The 22,378-nt window shown below is 35.9% G+C and overlaps 1 protein-coding gene across 5 annotated transcripts in view; it reads right to left on the bottom strand.

Annotated features, from left to right (window-relative positions):
• The window catches only part of LOC145678698 (PHD finger protein 14), a 101,886-nt gene that overhangs the window by 13,158 nt on the left and 66,350 nt on the right, over positions 1-22,378 (bottom strand). For 3 of the 5 annotated variants that reach the window (XM_081749110.1, XM_081749114.1, XM_081749113.1), the window contains exons 9-15: positions 20,186-20,357; positions 17,969-18,101; positions 15,361-15,601; positions 13,439-13,598; positions 11,873-12,029; positions 2,773-2,952; positions 780-961 (exon numbers count right to left, since the gene is read on the bottom strand). In XM_081749110.1, coding sequence (XP_081605236.1) covers positions 780-961; positions 2,773-2,952; positions 11,873-12,029; positions 13,439-13,598; positions 15,361-15,601; positions 17,969-18,101; positions 20,186-20,357 — 1,225 coding nt within the window. The remainder of the gene's footprint in view (positions 1-779; positions 962-2,772; positions 2,953-11,872; positions 12,030-13,438; positions 13,599-15,360; positions 15,602-17,968; positions 18,102-20,185; positions 20,358-22,378) is intronic. The other 2 variants (XM_081749111.1, XM_081749112.1) reach the window with 2 other exon arrangements.

Consider the following 22,378-nt stretch of genomic DNA (forward strand, 5'->3'; position numbering starts at 1 on the left):
TTTTTTCCTTTCAATACGATAGAAACAAAAAATCATACAACATTCATCTTTCACAATAATGTACGTAATATTTCTTCTTTATTACTTCGAAACTAAACTGAAAACATCTAGGCGTCATTTACGTATACCGTGTGTTTCAGATAAAATGTCCAATGCTTGTAAATCATAAATCGTTGGAGATGAAAGGATGAAACAAAAAGTGGTACAGGAAAATGCCAGAAGGCGGGCGCATCGAACGGAGCGCTGTTTACCTCACAGACCCCCCCTATCACGGGATTTTCAAAGAACGCTTGAAAATTTTAAGTGGGGTGGTAAGGTATGTAATTTGATACATCATTGAAAAGATCATGGTAAAGCAAAAAAACTTTAGGACAAAGTTTTTCGTGGGAGGCCCCGTTTACGAAATGACCACATTTTAACTGTGAATTCTTCCACACATAGAACTCACAGTTAATGTTCATATGATGATTTATAGCACTAATCGTCTTATCTGAAACATCAGGTATACTGTTTTCGGTGCTTTAAATTATCTTGGATGTTAAATAAATAAATGTATAAATAATAAAAAAATTAAAACTAAATAAATCAGTGTTATTATCACTCAGAAACAGGACTATTACCGTAGATATATAACATAGTGAATTCCCTTTTAAAATTCTTCTATCTCCAATCTCAAGTTATTAAAACACTGTTCTTTTTTTAAAATACATATATATTTTTAAAAACAAAAACTTTATAAGAAAGAAAAAAATCTTATATTGATTGAATGACTTATTTACCTAACAAGATTTTGGTTAGATCCTGGTCCTTCACACACATCACACTTGGTCATAATATCGACATCCTTTGATCGCCTAGGTGGTTTTGGTTTCGGCTCAGGCGTCTGCTCAGGAGTTGAAGACACGATCATTTCTGAAGTTGTGTTGGGAGTAAGTGTTGACGGCACTGGAATGGGCTTTATCTGAAATTCACACAGATTCTACTTAAGCAATAAACATTTAATTACATTAGAATTATGATCTACAAAAACTATAAATTTACTGCAGTACCAGCAGATACGTTCTGGCCCTTCAACAGTCACATTGAAGAAACCGGTATCTCTAGTAAAAATAAGATATTAAAAGGCTAAATCATTAATGGTGAAAGGGAGAATTTGGAATGCATATGTTCCAATATTATTTACATTTCTTTGTGATTTTTTGCATTTTTCACATTCTATCTCCCACAACTTGAGCCACAAACTATATTAGTCTTCCCATAGTTATGCCCAAGTCATGAACAGAAATGTCCAAACGGCATGTTTAGATAGTACTTGAATTGTCTTTGTTGGTTTTGAACACTTTCCTCGAACATACTGTGTTATTATGTGAAACGACTGCTAATTGCATGAAGCCCATTATTTGGTTTATTATTTGAATAAGTTAAGCGGAATTACCTACAAAGCTTAAAAAACCCAAAGGGTCATCGCTACAGAAACAGAATTTGCCTGTGCAAATCTGATCATATCAAGACTGTTATTATCTATCTCCCCAAGAGTTTACTTTGAATTACCCTCTCACCTCCTTCAGCTAATCAAGAATCTTTTATTCATAGCGTTTTAAAATTTATATGGATTCTGTGCGTGTTAAATAGTGCAGGCGACGTGCAATACCTATCTTAAGAATCCTAATTTTATTAAACGCAATGCAAATTGAGATTTATATACAACCTTCATTTACCTCTTTGTTCTTTGCATTGTGCTCCAAATATTTTCCTCAAAATTTTGTTTACGAGTCCCACATACGTATAAGGTTTGAGAACAAAGTTCCAGGGCTGATGCTGGTACTCTATAACTGCTAACGACAGAAAATTGTTTTATTATATGAAATTAATCTACGATGCTTTTTTGTTTGTGAGGATTCAGTAGAGACCATCGGCCCTTTTATTTAACATCGGTCAACGAAGACACCTTTGTTCCAATTCTTAAGGATTATTACGTGGAATATAGGGCGAGCAGTAAGTTTTGCTGTAAGTTAGGCAAATCAGCAACAAAAACTTACATGATCAGAATTGTTTACTGCGAGAATGCCCTACGTCGTGGTCGTATGTTTCAATTGTACGGTTGCTTCTTTCAGATTTTGCTGGATTGTTTCACGGTTGATGTTCAGCATGTCCTCCGTCACGTGGACAGTCATGCGATGGTCTACTTGCAGCAAATAGATTATACATTATCTTCTGAACGACTAATAAACGGACGTCCACTTCTGACATAATCAGAGAAGTTTTCATGTGCATCACGAAATCAGACGTACTATTCAAACACGTGACTATGAGGTAGTGCATTCTCAGGGTAAATGTTCTCATCATTTCGTAAGTATCTATTGCTGATTTCTCTAAGTTACAGCAAAATTTAATGCTGCTCATCTGTTCCATTTAAGAATCCATGACAATGGAAATCAGAGTGTCTTCGATAACCAATGTTTAAAGTGCTTCAGGTGTTCTCTTTATCAAATCTTCAGTGCCCTGCAAAAAACGACTATCAAAGCACTAATTTTACATGATGAACAAATAACGATTAGCAGTTAAAATGTAACAGCATTAGTTCTGGAACTTTATTGTCAAACCTTGCAGAAGATCTTTCATTTTCTTCTAGTTACAGACTTAATCATTACGACCCAAGACATATATGAACCTATTTTGTTTTGTTTATCTCTCTTAAAGATTGCCATATTTTTGCTATAATAAGCAACTGAATCTCCAACCAAGACTCTCTTAACTCCAAACAAGACACACCTTAATCTTAATAGGAGGTTTCTCCTCTTGGTCTGAGCCCTCCATGCTTCTCCTCTTCTTTCGTTTCTTTCTCTCTCGTTCACCATCTGCATCTGAGCTGTGCCTTCGCTTCTCGCGGTGTTTTTTCTTTACGACTCCTTGCCCAATCAATTCCCATGGTTCCATTCGCTTTAACAATACCTATCACACAAAACAAATATTCAAATTTAATATTAATGAATTAATAAAGAATTCTGCGATAAACTTAGATCCTGATTACAAGACATGAAATGTTATTTATTAGTTTATTAGAATCGTTCCTCTCTTATGCATAAGTATTATCACCATAAATGCTCCATCAGCACTAACAGGCCAACTTCATAGCAATGACTAATCCAATTTAGATCAATTTGGTTGGTAACATACTGGTAGCTAACTTAACCCTCCCACAGACTGTGCCCAAAAATGCCCCAGTGGGTTCCACAGCTTAGGAAAACCTTAAGTTATAAATGTGTTAAGCATATCATTGCACCTTATATTCCACTACAAGAGCTCTTCATTCCATTTTATGGTTACTTCCGATCTACAACATACAAACCCGTTATATCCTTCTACTTGGGTCTCCCAAGTACCCAGGTGGCTTTATGTGCGCGTGGTCCTCGGCTTGATCCTTGGTGTAAGGAAGTGTGGCTCAGATTTTACTTTAACACGTTCGCTGCTGACGTTAACAATAGATCTCTCCCCAGGTGTTATTTTTTGTGGTTTTATTGTATTACTTTTACATTCTTTTAAAAATATATATTGATTTTGTAACAAATATGTGTTGTGTGACTTAATCGAGAAAGAACGTCGTAAAAAATTTTGTAATCAGTTTTTGATGCCATGTAATGAAGATATAGGAGGAAAAATGATTGTACGAAGCACAAGACACCAATAAGCGCTCGCTGCATATGCAAAACATAGCATCACACGCTAATAGGTGTCTCTTGTAGTGAACATATTAAATTATAGGTTCACCCAAAATATCGGCTTTTCTTCATTATTTTGTCTATTAAAACAACAAAAATAAAGAAGGAATTCTGGTTTTGATTGAAAACACAATCCCTTATTCTCCATAATTCCGTACGAGACTAATCCAAAACGTTTGTACAAAAATCTTCTTTTTTCTGACACTTCCCTGTGAATTTCCTTGCCACTAATATCTATCCTAAATCACTGAAGTTTCAAAAGCAGATTACTTATGTTATTTTCAGTAGCTCTACTTTCTAGCAGTAAATAATGTTTAAAAATACTAATTACACTGGTCGGCAAGAAAATCCTCCCACGAGGGTGAAAGGGTGTACCGGATAGATTTCGAGACGCTGATTACGAATATCTTATTGAGAAAGTTCCGGCACGTAAGGTTTTTTTGGCGGAGTGCTGTTTCCATAATTGACAGAAAAATCGTATTTAGTATGTGTTTTCCATGTTTGGAGTGCATAATTCTGAATTTTTATCTTAATCCAAGAACTGTTACTAGGCTATATCCCAGGAACATTCTTTTCTCTAGCTACAAAGATTTATTGTCGTTCCACACTGCATACACTAAAACCTAGGCGTTATTGACGGAGAAAGGTTTCGTAATCAACTTGCGATCATTTGTCGGCTCCCTTTTGTCTAGACAACAGACAGACTGTTGAAAAAAAGGCGCCAAGACATACACCACGTTGTCGCGTGAAACAAATATTTCAGTTTCGAGTTGATCTTCGTGTTAGAAGGTGGTGTTACGCTGTGTCTGTGTATACCGTAGGTGAAAAATATTTCTGCGTGAAATATTGACGTTTGTGTTAAACGAACATGCCGAGAACTTGCAACAATTCGACAGATTCATTCTGATACATATGTGGGGAAGTGATTTTCAAGGGACAAAGTAGGCCATTGTCACCGTTCCTGAAGACAGCCTACCATCTGTACTTCGGGTGTAAAATCGGCGACCAGGATCGCGTTTGGACTCCGAAACAAAGTTGTAACTTGTGTGCGCGTACTCTCACAGGATGGTTGAACGGTACACATAAATCGATGCCGTTCGCCGTACCTCTGGTTTGGCGCGAGCCCCGTGATCATGTTTCAAACTGTTACTTCTGCCTGACTAATATAAAAGGTTTCTCAAAAAACATGAAGCATAAAATACAGTATCCTAACTTGGATTCCGCGAGGAGACCTGTGAAACATGATGTTTGTCTGCCTGTACCAGTACCACCAGACTCATACACCCTGTGCAGTTTCATCCGATAAAAACCTGCTGCTTGTGAGGATGATGCACAATCTTCGAGTACACAGTCAGATCCCAATTACGCTCCAGTGCCTGACACTAATGAACCACATGTGATAAGTCAGGAAGAGCTGAATGATCTGATCAGAAACTTAAACCTTCCCAAGTCTAAGGCCCTGTTGCTTGCATCACGACTTCAACAATGGAATCTACTAAACCAAGATGTGAATATATCGATGTATAGGAAAAGAGAGGTGAGCCTAGTCCCTAATTTTACAAAGGATGGTAATTTGGTGTATTGCAGTGACATTCCATCGCTTATGGGACAACTGAAGTTGAACTACAACACTGAAGATTGGAGGCTATTCGTAGATTCCTCCAGGATAAGTCTCAAGGCAGTGTTACTACAGTGGCAATGAAAAGCCAGCCATCCCTATTGATCATGGTGTACATATGAAAGAAACATGCGAGAACATGCGAATCCTATTGCAGAAAATAAAGTACGAACAGTTCCAGTGGTCTGTATGCGCTAACCTTAAGGTTATTGCCATCATCACCGGTTTACAAGGAGGTTACACAAAGCACTGCTGCTTCTTCTGTCATTGGGATAGTCGAGCCAAAGATCAGTACACCATCACAAAATGGCCGCCAAGGAAGCAACTGGTCCCAGGGGAGATGAACGTGGCTAATGAACGTCTTGTGGATCCGGGGAAAATATTCTTACCACCCCTTCATATCAAATTAGGGCTCATTATGAAGGTCTTCGTCACGGCACTGAACCGGGATGGTGAAGCATTTAATCATCTCAGAAAACTACTTCCAAGACTCAGCGAGGTCAAGGTGAAAGGAGGTGTTTTTACGGGACCTCAAATCAGAGACGTTTTTAAGGATACTACATTTTCTTCTAAGCTTAATGAAGTGGAAAGTGAGGCTTGGGAGGCCTTTCGAGAAGTGTGCAGTAATTTTCTAGGGAATCATAAGTCACCTGCTTACAAAGACATTGTGAGCAGGTTAATTAATTACTTCATTTCGTAACATGGGATGTAATATGTCCCTAAAGTTACACTTCCTGCATTGCCACCTGGACTTCTTCCCTGAAATGTACAGCTTGGGGGAGGTCTCTGACGAACACGGGGAAAGGTTTCACCAGCAAATAGCTACCATGGAGAGGCGCTACAGTGGTTGGCAGACTTTGTTGGAATGTGACACGCGAGACACCCTGTAGTAATTACAAGAGGAGTAGGAAAACCAAGTGATACTTAAGTGTTAAACTTTAACCTTTTATGCAATTTTATCTGCGTAATTTATATTGATATTTAAATTATAACCTGCAAATTATTATGGGTAGAGAATAGCATCTTTGGGCGGATATTGAAACACCCCCCTCCACCCTGAAAACTGGTACGTCCTGGAGAAAAACGGGTTACGGATTCGAACTCGGGAGCTCGAAACCTATAGGAATCACCTATTTTCGTTCGTGGGAGCGAAAAAAGTTTCATTTTGCCGACCAGTGTTATTTTGTGCCTCCTAAGTATTTGTTGTAATATACTTTAAAATCAAAGTATCCTAGCTCACTGATGAATAAAAGAAAACAACTACTTAGAACAGTGACCTTAATGATCAAAAAGTCTTAGTATTTTGTCTCATTCTATAGTACAGCGTGTAACGCATTAAAACAGTATGAAGCAAAAGCTCATTATCTCTCTATTTCATGTTCGTTTGGCTAATAGCACTGAACTCATCAATCAATTCAAATATGTTTCCGAGTTGTGCAAAGAACTTTGTCTGTACGTTGCCGAAAATCATATTTAAATTAGTTAATTCACTCAAAGTTATTGCTGAAAAAAGTTTAGTGGAAAATGGTGTTCAGCTGGTCACTGTAAGATAAAGGTAGTCCTTCATTTGGGACGAGTGATATGGATGAAAGTCTGATAACATTCGAATTCCGCACGTATAGTATGTGATACAATCAGTACTAGGCTCCGATCATCATTACTGCTTATGTTTTCCCAAGTATCTATTTTACAGAGGCTGATTAACCCTGAGTTGCTTTGAAAAGAGGACAGACAGATAAATAAATTCCGTAGGATGAAGCCTGGGCTCTCTGGCCTAGTACGTAGACACCTTACTGACTACATCATCGCAGCTCTACTACTCATTGTTACCACTTTATACCAAATAATTGGTATTAGTGAATATCCAAGTGACTTAATAAAATCAGGTAACCACTACTTTGGTCCCTCTAATTAAAAGAGCATACCCATCCACGTAGTTTCGAAAATATAGGATACAAAGATACAACTTAAAACATTAACAACGGAAGTTACTGATTTATAAAGGATGCTGAAATTTCACAACTGGCCTTCTATAAAATTTTATTACTTGCGCTTAACCTGATTATTCAGGAACACAAGAGAAATTTTATCAATCAAATTATAATAAATCATAATATTGCAATAATATTCCAATAAAGTACTCTCACCACAGAAAACATTCATGGTTAACTGGGTGAAGCTGTTATTGGTTATTATCTAAAACTTACTACATATTACTTCGAATACAGATACGTATCAATTTAATGGAAACACCTGAAATAAGTGCAACATACCAGACTAGTATGATAGTGGACTCCTTTCGCCCCCAGAACAGCTCGATGCGATGTAAAAGTAAGTCATACGAGGTCGTGAATGGTAGCAAATAGAATAGTACACAATTTGAGAATCGAGGAGAACCTAGCTCCAAAACGGACCACATACGCTCAATTATGCTCAGTTCTGAGGATTAAGCGGGCAAGCGGAGGAACTTCATCCCAATGTACCACAAATTACGTCGCAACAGCTCCAACTGTGTGAATCGGAGCATTATGATTGTGGGATATGAAGTCTTGCCCGAAAACATTTGGATTATAGAATGTACATGGTCTCCTAAAATGGACATAATATGGGCAGTGAAGTGATCTGTAAGCATCAAGACAAGACCCATTAAACACCAGGATATTGCGGATCACATCATCACAAAGCCAACGCCGTGTTTCACAATTCGATGGAGGCAGTGCGAATCATACGCTTCTTTCGGCGTTAGAAACACACTAACAAGGCTCGGTTTTGAAATAAGGTGAACGATGATTCAAATTATCATATCACTGATCCATGTTGCTTGTTTGAGGCATCATTGTCGTCGTGCTAAAACGCTATGCTCCCTTATCAGCGGTTCTGCTGAGCAACCCGACCACGTATGTTTATGTCGTATAATTCGCAGCGGACTGTGATTGTCGGCATAGGCTGTGGGACGTGCTGCTTGAGTTTCTCCGTCCTTTACACCGCAGTCACACGAGGGTTCTGAGTGACAATCCGTTTAATGTTCGGGGGACCTGTTACTAAGGATTTTCTTCCGATGATTCTTCTTCTTCGTCGATGTGGTTTCGTCGCGCATTCATAGACCATAATCACCTCACACACTACCTCCGCAACACACCCAACCCACTTGCCCCTTTCGTCACACTCGCACCACATAACCGAATGTCAACAATTTGCCTCTTTGGGAAGCAGAAAGTTCGCCCATTTTACACTATCACCGTCTACTCAGTTCACTGTGCACTATTGCTTCTCACGTAATATGAAGTTTGTCCTGACACACAACTACCAATAGCCCGGTGCTGCGGTCGCCGTCTGACCTTTGCCAACCCAAACACCTAACGTGTGTTTAACTTTAGGTTAAATTGATAAGTATCTGTGTATAAGAACAAAGACATTTCAAAGGGTATAAGAAGCAAACTACTTGTCAGAAATCAAACAGAAACACTATTACACAGAAATGAATAAGAGTAAACTACAAACTCTCTCACTTATGTTTCTACAGGAGAGCTATGTTTCTGAAAACAGGACTCACAAATAGTGAATGTTGTGAGGACATTTTTTTAACAGAACTCATAACAGGAAAATAAAGGTGGTTCTGGAATAAGAAAGTCACAAAAAGCAAAAATGTCCATTTCTCCCGAAATATCCGGTGTTTTAATGGAAAAAAAATCTAACAGTGACAGATCTCAGGTACCCCATTTCTTGAATATTATTTTCTCATATAATAGCAAAAACAAGAGTATCATGATGCAGGAACATAAAACAAATTATTTATTTCTTATTAATAAAAAGTAAAAACATTTCACACACTCAAAAAGAACACTATCAGCACTTCACTAAAGTGATTCGTCAGATGAGAGAAAATGAAAAGTAAAATTAATTTTTAATTAAAAGAAAAAGGAAAATTATTCCAGTCTTCTTACTCATTTTATTTATAGAAGAGTCAGTGTCCTTAATTAAATAAAAAGCAAGAGGCTTAAATATTAATGGTGACAAATTAACTGGATTCGTTTTCAGCTAATTCAGAGAAATAATTAAAGCAAATGCATGCAACTTTCTATAAAATACCACTTACATTTAAACTAAAAAGAGGAATTCAGAAAACAAAAACAATTTAGAAAAGCTTCAAAAGTTAATAAGATGACCAAGATGTGTATAGGCAAACAGAATATAGATATTGGACAAGAGTTTAGTTATCTGAAAGTATTGTTGAAAAAATCAACAAATCTTTTGACTTGAAGGAAGTCAAAAGAAGAACAGAGCTAACCGAACATTCTTTTCAATGCAAGGGAAATCTTCTGAAGAAACACATTAGCACTGACACAAGGAAGATGTTCCTAGAAGCTTTATATGGAGTGTTAATGTATGAATTTGAAACAGACGTTAGGACGAAAAGAGGAAAGTAGATTCGAGACGATGGAGATTTGGTTATGGAGGAGATTTACGAAGATCAGATGGACAGAAATGAACAACAATCAAAATGTGCTGAAGGAAATAAAAGTGAACTGTTAAACATGATAACGAGAAGGACATTTAAATTTATAGGACATCTAATTAGACATAACACCTGAATGCATAACAACTTAGGGGAGAAAAATACAGGAAGAAAAAACAAAGGAACGACTAAAACATTTAAGTGTGCAGTGTTCTAGTAACATCAAGATGAAGCAGACAGCTGAGAAAAGGAGTTTGTGTCTACAACGACAAGGCTCTGCCTTTAGATCATAAATGATAAATGAATTAAAGCTGTGAAGCATCCAAGTAGGTGCTATGTTAGAATCCAAGGTCACACGATAGCATTAAAAGACTAAAAGTAGACAGAGTTCAGCTCACGAAGATAAAACTAACGGAATGAGCAACTCGATAAGACGGAAGGAGAGCAAAGCAGGAAGTAAGAACCAATAACTTTAAAAAATAATGAAAAAATATGAAAATAAAAAGTAGTAGATAATATACTGTAGAAGTGTATAGGAATAATAATAATGGAATTGGCTAAGGTAAAAAGTGTATGGGAAGCAGAGTACAGTGAGGTAGAACATTATAGATGACCAACAATTACCTTTCATTGCCCCATTTTTTAGGATGCTCAAATAATTCACTGCAGCGTGGCACAATTAATTTATTTATTCATACTTATTTCTAGGCATTACTGGTATATGAAGTATTACGATGATGTCGGATGATGTCCCGCGAAGGATGACGTCCCTCGGTGAGCACACTATCCGGGGAAGTGGAGGAAGGAAGTAGCCTGAGACCTATAAATTAGGTACAGTCTAGGCATTTGCCTGGTGTGAATGAGGAAAACAGTTACACCTTTTCCACCGACTGCAGCTTTACACAAAAAGTCAAATCTGTATTTCTCTTTGCTTCTTGTGACTCAATGGTACTTAGCCTTATTATAATTGTAAGTTTGTTTTTATTTTAAGATATAAATTGGAATGCTATTTATTTACTCCTTTTAGCGTGCCAAACTAGGAAAATGGTACATAATAGACTAAGATCAGGAGGTCACAGATATAATGGTAATGTGTTCTATTTCTTTCTGAGTCCGGGTTTTGAGTGTGCTTACGAAGGCGTGGTCAAATGTAATGTTGTTATGGGCGGTATGGTGGTATTTTGCTACAGGTAGATAGAAAATTTGAAAGCTATGAGAAGTTACGCCATTATAGAAGACTGAAAACTGGGTAGAGAGTTTCAAACGTAATTTTCTACTCTTTTCAACGCGTTCGCTGGCACCTGATGCCAATAAGTGTCAACGGGCACCATTTTATGTGCCAATAACGCCCTCTGGCGTCCTAAGCAAATATAATTGCAGATTACTCTCCCGTTCACAGCACGTGAGTTTAGCTTTTGTAAACAATAGACGGCGTATCAAAAGAAACACTTCTGCCAAAAATAGCTTTCCAGCACATAGGATGATTTCTCTATTTTAAATAGTGGCAATGAAAGTGTTAATTTTTTTCATTTTTTGCTTCTTCTTTTCCCCAGCGGGAGCTCATGTGGTTCGAATCACACGTTAAACTCCAAATCAACCAATTCTGCTTCGTCGTCTTTTTATCTGATGGAGTATTTAGCGAAAGCTTTCACTGTGTACTTCTTACTCGTATATATCCATACAAAAGAAATCACTTATCAGAAATAAATACAACATAACACACAGCTTTTAGTAAATGTTATATCAAAGAGGAGGGGGAAGGTATGACGAAAAAGTAGAAACTGTGAATCGTTAAACTGGGCGTCACATTGGTATTTTGTTATATATAATGATTTGTATAACAAGATGTGTATAATAAGATTAGTATAATAAAATTAATGAAATTTTAAAGAAAATGATAGTAACAATCAATCTAAAATAACAGTGAAAAAAGAATGAATATACGAGAAAGCTAGGGTGCAATAGGCGATTACCGATATTTATAGTTTACTGTATTTGTGTCTATGTCATAGTGTTTCTATCTCATTTCTGGTGAATTTTATATAAACTTAAAAATCACTGCATGGTGAGAGTACGTACACTACTCTGCGGCGGTTCTGATGGTAGTACTACCTTAGCGCTAGTCTCTATCACTGTAGACTTCTCCCCATCTTTATGGCGAAGTTTACGAGGAGCTTCTGGATCTAAGCATTCAATTTCTGACCCAGAAGATTCTTTGTCGCATTCAGAGCACTGCCTGCAAAACAATACACGCCAAAACTAATTATTAATTACTTTACACCATCAACGAACTGCAATCTTTCATTATATTCCATTTACAGTATCATTTCAACGCCCTAACAGGACGATGATCTATCTTTCAAGAAAACGGAAGGAAATTTTAAAAATACCCTACTTTACATCATATTTCTTACACACTTACTACGTATTTTTTTTTCATTTTATTAATCTATATTGGTGAGGTAAGTAACTTCTTTCAACTGTAAATTTAAATGAATATTAGCCTGTTATCTCGTAGTCGGAGGTCGTGAGATAATATGGTGATATAAATGATGACGAAGTTGGAATCAAAAAAAGTACTGTCTGTATTTATATGATAACTAGCAGCGTTCACCCCGCTTCGCTGCGGTCACCCCGGAACGCAATAAACTTTGTTACTTAGATAATTTTTACTTTTTCGCTTTCAAATTGCAGTAAATGTTAACATTATAGCGCCTGTCATTTATGTTAACCCGCCGAGTGACACGGTCATGCGGGTTGCATATAAATACGTTTATTTTTATACCTATGATGAACTAACAAAGGATTTGTACGTTATGGACACTTGAATGGTCAATTATCTCAAGACACTGGTAATTAAAAATTAAAGTGATATGATAAAAACCATCTAGGGTCCAAATCCTAATAACCCCCCAAAAATGAAAGAAATTGGTTCAGCCGTATTAGCGTGATGAGCTAACAAAGGATTTGTGCGTTCTCTTTTATATAATAGATTTCACCTTAATATGCAATCTAAAAGCAAATATAATCTGTATGAGTAGTATCAACCATCAATACGATTCCTGCTAATCTTCAAATGATTAGAAAACAAAACAAACAAACAAAAAGCGTCTAATAAACATACATTTTCTTATTAAACTTTTTTCACAATTGCCATAAACTAATTAAACACAACATTACATGTAATGTTTACACATGCTAACTTTATTCTGTATTTTTTACGATTACTCTATAAATTCGATTGCTCAACCGTATAGAAATATCTTTGAAATCTGAAACAAAGGTTCATATGATTGGTTTGCCTCACAACCTCCCGAATTATCAAATGAATGAATCATTGAAATTAACTTTGTGACAATCACGATTTTATTTCTAGTAATTCAATAATATATATATGTAATGGCTAAAATCAAAATTTTAATACGTAAATAACAAACACTTCTTCTAAAGATGAAGTTAACTAAACCGAAACTATTTTATAATAAAATCTGATGAACATACATGATACGTATAACAAACTATAAAGATATAGCCAATTTTAGAAACGAATTTTGATTTTTTTGTAATGATCTGTTTTAATGGATTCATAGTATTATGGACCTTTATGACTAAGGAAAATTGTAAAAAGAAACAGAATTAATTTACCATCCCATAAGTTTTGTCTTCTTGGGCATTCTTGTTAGAGGAGGATTCAGGCATCCCAGATGGTAATATCTATGACACGTATCACATTTTGCAAGAAGATGTTGATCCTTGGTTAAATGACAGATACCACAATCATTCAAAGGCATTGGAAGAGAACCTACTAAAGACAAGCACGTATTTAAATAAACGAATTTCAGAACATGGAAGGTAACTATTATATTCAGAGAACACGATAAATAAGTGTATCCAAAAGATCAACTCATAAATACATAGAAACTTGAAAGACAAGTTTGAATTCAATATCTTTATTAGACAAGAGCAAAAAAGAAACAAAGAAAAAATGGACATTCTGAAATCACATCCGATCGCAACGAACATCTTTGTATTTCTAAAACATTTTTGAAGTGTAGAAATTATATCTAGTATTTACCTTACAAGCTCCTAGCAGTTAGTATACTTTATTTACAATCTCGTGTAATTGCTACATGCTACCGTCCGTTATCTATACTAATTCTTTTCTTCTTTTTCTACCCAGGAACAGAAGTCAATTGAAGCCATATTTTGACACTTTACTAACACAACAAATTTAATACAAAAGTTTAAGAGGACAGAAGCAGCAGGAAATCTAAGATGCAACCAAGCTCGGCACATAGCATAGGTAATTTGGCAATTACATGGGAAAACGTTTTTTCGGAGTGCCTACACACTTCGTTCAAATAAAATACATCTTGAAAAAAGAACATTTTTTAACAGAATAAATAAATAAAATGGATATCACCCCATACTCTTTACAAAAATGGCAAATGTAAGTTATTAGTTCCTTGAATAGAAATAAAGCAGATAAAGCAGAAGTAGCTTAGCATTTTGTTGTGTCCATGTCATCATCAGACTTGAAAAAAATGTTTTAAAGAGATCAATTTACAGTCTCTATAAAGGTATACACAAGTCTTACAATTTATGAAGTTGTTTCATGAAATCTACAATCTCGTAACTTGTTGTAAGGCAATTTGTGAATCGAAGGAGTTGTACATGAGAACAACAAAGAAAGAACACTGTACTAAAATAAAGAACCATATTAGACAATTCAACGTTCAAGTAACTGCCGATATTACGCCTTTCAAAATATGTGATAGGCGTACATATGATAGTTGAATGAAATGTTCAACTTGCTGGAAGCGTTACAACTTTTATCGTCATTATTTTGTTTGGGTCCAATAGAGCAACCACTCTTAGCATCTTCAATAAGCTTTCTTGTCTTTTTAGTCAGTTTTACTCTGCAGATAGTACCAGAACGGTTCCAAAAATTACGAAATTTGAAAGTTTTTAAATGAAAAGCTAGTAAAGTAAGAACTATGAATTCATGGTGCTTTCTTGTAATTCAATATTATATCTGTAATAATTCACATTCAAAATAATGGAGAAATTTAAATCGTTACGGCTGAAAGTTTTAACGTTCAGAACAGGATCTGAACGAGTCAAAACATGCGCGGCGATATCAACTAATTAAGACACGAAAGGAAAAGAAATTATAATTCATGTAAAAGAGAGCAAATATTATTACCTGCGTGGTGGAGAAAAAAAAAAAAAAAAGCCACACACACACACAAATCTACTAAATTTCGATCTTAAAGTGCTAAAGTTATCCTTCTTCTCGAACGTAAGGGAAAAGACATAAATTAAGAAGGGGTTCAAGATTAGGACTAGCAAACAGTGAGGTACTGGTATTTCAATGTAAAAGAATAACAATACTCCAAGACATACCAAGACATATGTATAGTAACGATATAAATTACTACATAAAAATAAATATATGGATGTATATAAATTATAGTTTGCTTGAATCGCCTCCTTAAACTAAAGAGCAACAACACAGTCTCCATACAGTTACTACGAACGGGTATAAAACACACTAATCTTCTCACCTGGTTTGTGATCACTTGTTATATCGTGAGAAAGTTGTTTTGATGATCCTGAAGTGCTGCTTCTTCTACTGCTAGGTTTCGCACCCTGAGACTGAGATTTCGAATGCCGAGATGATTTGGCCATATCCAGAGAAGGAAGACTTTTATTGGGAACAACGGACGTAATGAAATCATGAAACTTCTGGACTGTATCTCGAAGGACTCCATTCATCTTGTTAACTTGCTCGTGTTCTTTCAAAAGCTTTACAATGAATAAAAGACAGTAATTAGTTTGCATAGTATTGTTGCAATAAATAAATAAATAAATAAATAAATAAATAAATAAATAAATAAATAAATACAAATGAAAAAATAAAAGTCATATATTTTAAATATTCATAAGAAAATAAAATGAAATCTTTCAGTTTAACGTCCTACTATTATGCCCTTTAGGCTACGGGAGACGGGTGATTAAGGCAAGTGCAATGAGAAGAATTGGTGGAATGAGAATGTAGAAGGAAACAGAAATACCCCGAGAAAACCCACGGACACAATGTTGTCCACCACAAACCTACTTGGCCGGGATCGAGACAGGGATCCCACACACCAGAGGTAAGTACTCTACCACTAAACCACCGTGTCCCCAACAAATCTTTATAAGATATGAATTTCTGTGTTACATAGTTAGGTATTTCATTTATTTAACTATGTATGTTAAGGATGTGGCTACACGATTCTGTAAGAGCGATAGGTGTTATATATCAATCTGATCAGGAAAAAATCCTGGTCACCCATTTCTGTTTAAAAAGTCCTGTAGTCTTATTTATAAAAGAAGTAAATCAACAACTACTACGTAAAAAATAATTCTTAATGGAATGTACGGAACCATGGTACATAATGCAAAATGGTACTGGCCTTTTTATGTTCCTTTATAAGCTAATATTGTTTCAGGATTCCCAATTGTTTTCTTGAATAATTTCAAAATTCCATTCATGTTCATACATTAAGCTTGTAACGTACTTATTGCCTAGGATAGTTTAAGCTGTTTTCGCATCCTGAGGACGAGTATTCGAGAAAAATACTTATTTAATAAAATATGGAAACAATATCATTCTGCATTACATACATGTTTGTATAATTAATCATATCCCTCATCACTTTGCTATCTCTTTTGCAAGTCGTGTATCAAAACAAGGTGCAAACTGATATCTTGTGAAGTGAGTTTTATTTATCATTATTTATTATTTTGACTGTGAAAGAGCCTGTAAGTACAAATACGGCGTAAGCTAGTATTGAGTTGATTTTAGTTTAGCGTCCCTTTCAGCAGCGAGGCTATATGAGACGTGGACCTACTGATTAACGAGGAATCCGAACCACATGAGCTCCCGCCGGCGTAAGCTAGTATTCCCGCCAATTCAGCAACAAGACTGTTCTCTTGTTATTCCACTGTTGTTCTGTGCCTACTGATACTTAATACGAAAGCTAGTCAATTTTTTTTTTTCCTCATGGAATATACTAACATGTCTGCCATTCCTTGAACACGTATTGAATATCTTCCTTTGGTGTCTTTTTCAAAACAGGCTCAGCCTTTTTCGCGACAGCTTCCGAAAAGCATAACCATGGAATGTTACGATAAAGATTTTAATTTTTACATGATTGTATTAAATATTACTCTAAGAAAGAATTCTCTTACTATAAAAAAAGAGAAAGAACAACTAAGAATTTTCCAATTATTTCATTTTCACATTATGATAACGTGTATAAACAATGTTGGTAAAACAGAAAAATCCAATCGCTGGTCTAATGTGGACTTGAGTTCCGATCTCCTGCTGCCTAGCAGATCTTTTATCACTGAAACTACCAATGACACATTTTTTAATGTTTTGGTTTTCTTCTCTCACCTTAACAATCAGATAGTTTCTGCAACTTTCGCAGAGGTATCTCGATATGTAACAACAATTCAATTGGAATGACTGAGTAATATAATACAGAACTTAACAACATAGGCATCTACAAGTTTCACTAAAATGTATACTGAGATCTTAATATTTTAACTCATCGTGTCTAAACTACTGTTTTTATAATATATACACTACCACTGTTTTCAACTACCCAACACTGAAAAGTATCGTATTAAAACCAACTGCAAAAATGATCAGACATATCAAAGTAACAACTAACAAAAAAGTTGAAGAAAATGATTGATAACAGGAACATTTTAATAATAAAAACAGCTTTCACAAGAACGTACTCCGAAGAATCATCATTTGGATCCTCACGAAATGCACATGGACTGTCATGAAATCAAGTATTGTGATTATCTACGGAAATATTGATCTTAGGCTAGTTGATTCTAGTAAATATACTTTCTATTTATTATTTTCTAAATACAGGAAATGTACTAATATACTGTAGTTGTCCTTATATGCATTACATACATAATGTCATTTTTGGGGCCCAAATTTAATCTTTCGTTAAATGCTGGAACGTAAAACTGACGTTATACTGTATTTTTTAAATAAGAAAATCAAATTCACGATCAAAATCAAAACATTTTTCCATAATGCAATAAGAAATTGAATTAACAAAACATTTTACAACTGGTATTTCAACTGCAAAAGAAATTTACCTGATCATATTTTTGTCGTAACATTTGTTGTTCATCCAGTAACTGTGTATTGTTGTCCAGCAGCTCTTCTAGTCGTCGCTTCATTGATGTTAAGCGAGCATTTCGATCGAGGTAGTAGCCAATGAACTCCACACTACGGGTTTTTAAAAATACACGATATAATGAAAAATGTTTTAATATTAGAGATATTTAAAAAATATATATTTAAAGGTATAATTTTGGTTCTTAGTTCTTTATATATAGCAAACTTTATTTTTGGCTATTTCAGTATATAGAGCCTGTCTTTATGCTTTAATATCTATAAGGGCCTTTGTTGCGTTTTCTTGTAAAATTCACACTTCATTTTTCTAACTCTTGTACTTTCTGTGCGAAAAATGGTTGTACAAGTTTTTTTATGATTCCTAGGAACAAAGTGGATGCTAGTTGCTGTAAATCATGTTGATAAATTTCAGCATCACATGATGTCAAGGTCAGGTCCAGGCGTCACGCATCAACGAACTCCCCCCCTTTCCCCCGCCCCCGAACCAAGATCTCCGGCTCCAGTTCTTTGTTCTTAGTTCGTCGAATGGTTTTCTTTTGTGTTCTGTGCTAGAAATGGTGTATTATTCCAACAATGCCTAAAGAACCGGTATCGTTGAGGAATATATTGAACAATTTCGTAAAAGCATTTCCTTTGGATATGTTTTCAACTGATTGGTTAATATTATTTTGAGAGGTTTGTGATACATTAAGTGAATTCCGTGAAAAAGTGTCACATTTTGCAGTATTTGCTAGCAGCCAAACAAATCTGCTATGCATAAAACAGGTGATTCATGATCATCTCTCATTTCTTCGTGTGTAAACTTTGTTCGGCAATCCAGTTCTCGATGGATTTATGTAAAACATTTATGGATGCTGGTATTATTTTTGAAAATTTGAAAATCCGTCTTTGAGAAATTTCTTGCCCAACTACACAAAAGTGCCAAATGAGTCAACACTGAGGAACAATTACGTTAATGTATGTTACACAAATGTCATTCAAAAAATTAGGGAAGAAACCTCGGGTTTCTACTGATCAGATGACTGCTGCTTTGAGAAAGTACCTTGTTAATATTGTAGTTGAGACCATGAATGTTAATGAACCATCAAAAATATAGTTGTTTGCAACTGAACAATTAGAAAATATAATAATAGTACAAGAATTGCTCAAGTTTACTAATGCCTTAAATTTACTATGGCCAGATGTAGTCAAACATTAGAACATTATTCTTTTATTGACAGACGCAGCACCATACATGAGAAAAGCTGCGAAGGTCTTTCAAGTCCAGTTTCCTCGTATGGTTAATATCACGTGCACTGCTCATGCGCTTCATCGAATTGCAGAACAAATTCATAGCTTATTTCCAGACGTGAATTCATGATATCCAACACGAAGAAAATTACTTTAAAAGCTCCATCGCAGGTCCATCATATTCAGATTTTTCAAACTTGCTTTCTTTACAAATTACAATGTTTCAAAAATGAAAAATAAAAAAGGACAAAATATATTCGTTGTGAAAAGTTTTAAAATCTTAGACTTTGACAGATAAATCCTCTAATGCTTGACTTGACTTGATTTTGAGTTTAACGTTCCGTTCAGCAGCGAGGCTATGAGACGTGGACCTACTGATTAACGTGGAATCCGAACCACATGAGCTCCTGCCGGGAATCGAACCCGGGCTTCCTACGCCAAAGGCGCGTGCGCTAACCGCTTAGCCACGGAGGAGCTCAAATCCTCTAATGCGTCTTATACTGCTACACAAATATAAAGTTTGAGATTTATCTTCAAGTCAAGTTACAGGACTTTACAAATTGAAGAAAGAAAGAAAAAGAAAAAAGTATTATGCTTAGTGCTTATCACAATAATAAAGTATAATACCATCTCAACTAATATGCTGTGCTACATTTACACATACATGTGTTACATGAAGTAGCTATTATTGAGGGCAAAACCACTTGTGTACTCTCTCCCCTTCACTCTCACTGTAATAACACAGTGTCCTCTACGAACACAACATATCCTTTATCTGTGTATCTATTTCCTGTGCCCGTATATCAACTAAGCATCTCTTAACACACACAGCCTTTACACCTTAATTACCATGTGAAAAATCTGTAATATTTAAGAATAATCAGCGAACTATTATACAATTAGCCTCTTCTATTAACCTAGAATACAGGAGAACATAAGTATTTTACCTAAAAGCTGGTGGAATATGCCACTTCTTTCTTACATCAACCAACGCAGCCACTTGTGCTTCTTGAACTTCTAAAGCTTGTGTGTCTATGCCCATCAGTTCAGCCTTGTGTAACAGTTTTCGACATGCAGAGGCACTTGTAGTTAGAAGACGAGGCATCTTCTGGGTTGGAACTATTTTAAAATAATGCAAACATATACATATTGTAAAATAATGGTCAAAACAACATTCTTGTAAAGCAATATATATACACTACAGTCAATAAGTTCGTGGACTGGACGCAGTGTAGTGATGGTGATATACTAGAGCTGGTAAGTGATATTCTGGAGGAAGCAGTAGAAGTTCATTTCTCGACCCAGCAAGAGACAGGTCTGTGCAAGGAGTGCAAACAGACGTATTGTTATAGTCGAGACGTTCTACTGGTCCCCAACCGGCTTCCTTTGTACTCAAGCAGAAAAATTTACCCTAACCGCCCTCATAAATAACACTCCAAATAAGCCATAAACGGCACGTGTTCGGTGTCGAAGTAATACGTTGTTGCCATCGCTAAACTTTTATTATCGGTGGATACATTATATAATAATAATAATAATAACAATAAAACACAACAATCATTAAAGGAATCCAGTATAAAAGTATGGACAGGGGCGATCAAGGACGGATTTCTGGGAGTGGCAAAGAAAGATTGTATTTTTTTTCTCATCGGGCTTTTACGGCACTGCCTTGCGGGAAGGGGGGGGGGGAGAAGGACAGGGGCGAACCACTTAACATGTTTGGTTCGTACAAGCGTTATTGTTATGGAAGTTACATAATATTAACAATATGCTATATTTAAGAGTAATATAATCACATATTATGAAATTAATTATTGATTTCTTTTTTCTCTTCATTACAACATATCCAAACTGAATTCAAATTAAATGAAATATTTCAGTTTAACGTCCCACAATTGTCCTTCAAGCTAAAGGAGATGGAAGGAGGAGTATACAATGAAAACAAAAGTAACGAAAAAACTAGATAAATCTGTCTTTCTGCGAAGACTACTGAAAATCAGTAAGCAAGAGGTTGAAAATTGCAACATCGCTTTCTTTTTTAGCAGGTCAACTGGCAGGCCACCCTCAACTGGAAGGACATGTTGAATTATCCCTTCCATGTAACAAAGAAACACGCGGTTTCCTTCAAAGGTGTTCCGCTTCCTTTCTGGCCGCTTGGGGACGGTTTGAGCGATTTTACTATACTCTTGTGAAAGGAGTTGATTACGTCGCAGTGGACTTGGAAACTGTCGCAGTTTGAACAATAAACAAACATCAAGTTTTTCCAAAACTAGGCAAATCCGCTGCAAGAACGTTGCAGATGATCAGGCAAGTGTAGTGATAACGCCCTGGACCGCAGTGCAGTGTTTAAGTGGCACCAACGGTTTACGGAGGAAAGACAGTTTAGAGGATTATGAACCAGTAGGTCGGTCAACAACAATCCGAACAAAACGCAAGATCGAAGAGGTTGCAATGGTTGTGCGCGCTAACCATTTCCAATCGGTAGATGACATCGCAGCAGCAGTACGGATCAGCCATGATACGTATCACAACATTCTGACGGATGACTTGAACATGTCGCATGTCACCCAACACCATGTCCCATGTATTCTGACACAAGACCAACAATCAGAAGTGCGGACGCTGATGGAACGCTCCTGAACCGGATAATAACAGGAGATGAAACATGATGTCTCCTCTACGATCCATAACTAACGATACAAGCAGCCATTATCTCCAAAACGTAAAAACCCGAGATAAGACAGATCAAAAGAGAAAACGCAATTTCAGTGTGAATCTGTGTAATTGCCTGTGTGTGTGGACGTTCACATCAAGCACAACAAAAATGGGTTCTACTGGTTGCCTATATAGACTGAAATAGTAGTGATGTCGTCATTTCCTCTTCGTTACCATAGTGATCGCAATTTATATATATATATATATATATATATATATATATATATATATATATATATATATATATATATATATATAACACATGCGCGGGGCGGTAGGAATACTGTCAAGCATACTGTTAATAAAACAATTGTAGAATATTTTGAAGACAAAGTAAAGTGACGGGAAAGGATACAGATTAACAATATGGAGTCACTATTTACAAAGTTTACGAGGGAATCTAGTAATTCACGAAGTAACATCTA

Source organism: Thermobia domestica, chromosome 2, assembly GCF_964235325.1.
Source record: "Thermobia domestica chromosome 2, izTheDome1.hap1.1, whole genome shotgun sequence".
NCBI lineage: Eukaryota > Metazoa > Arthropoda > Insecta > Zygentoma > Lepismatidae > Thermobia > Thermobia domestica.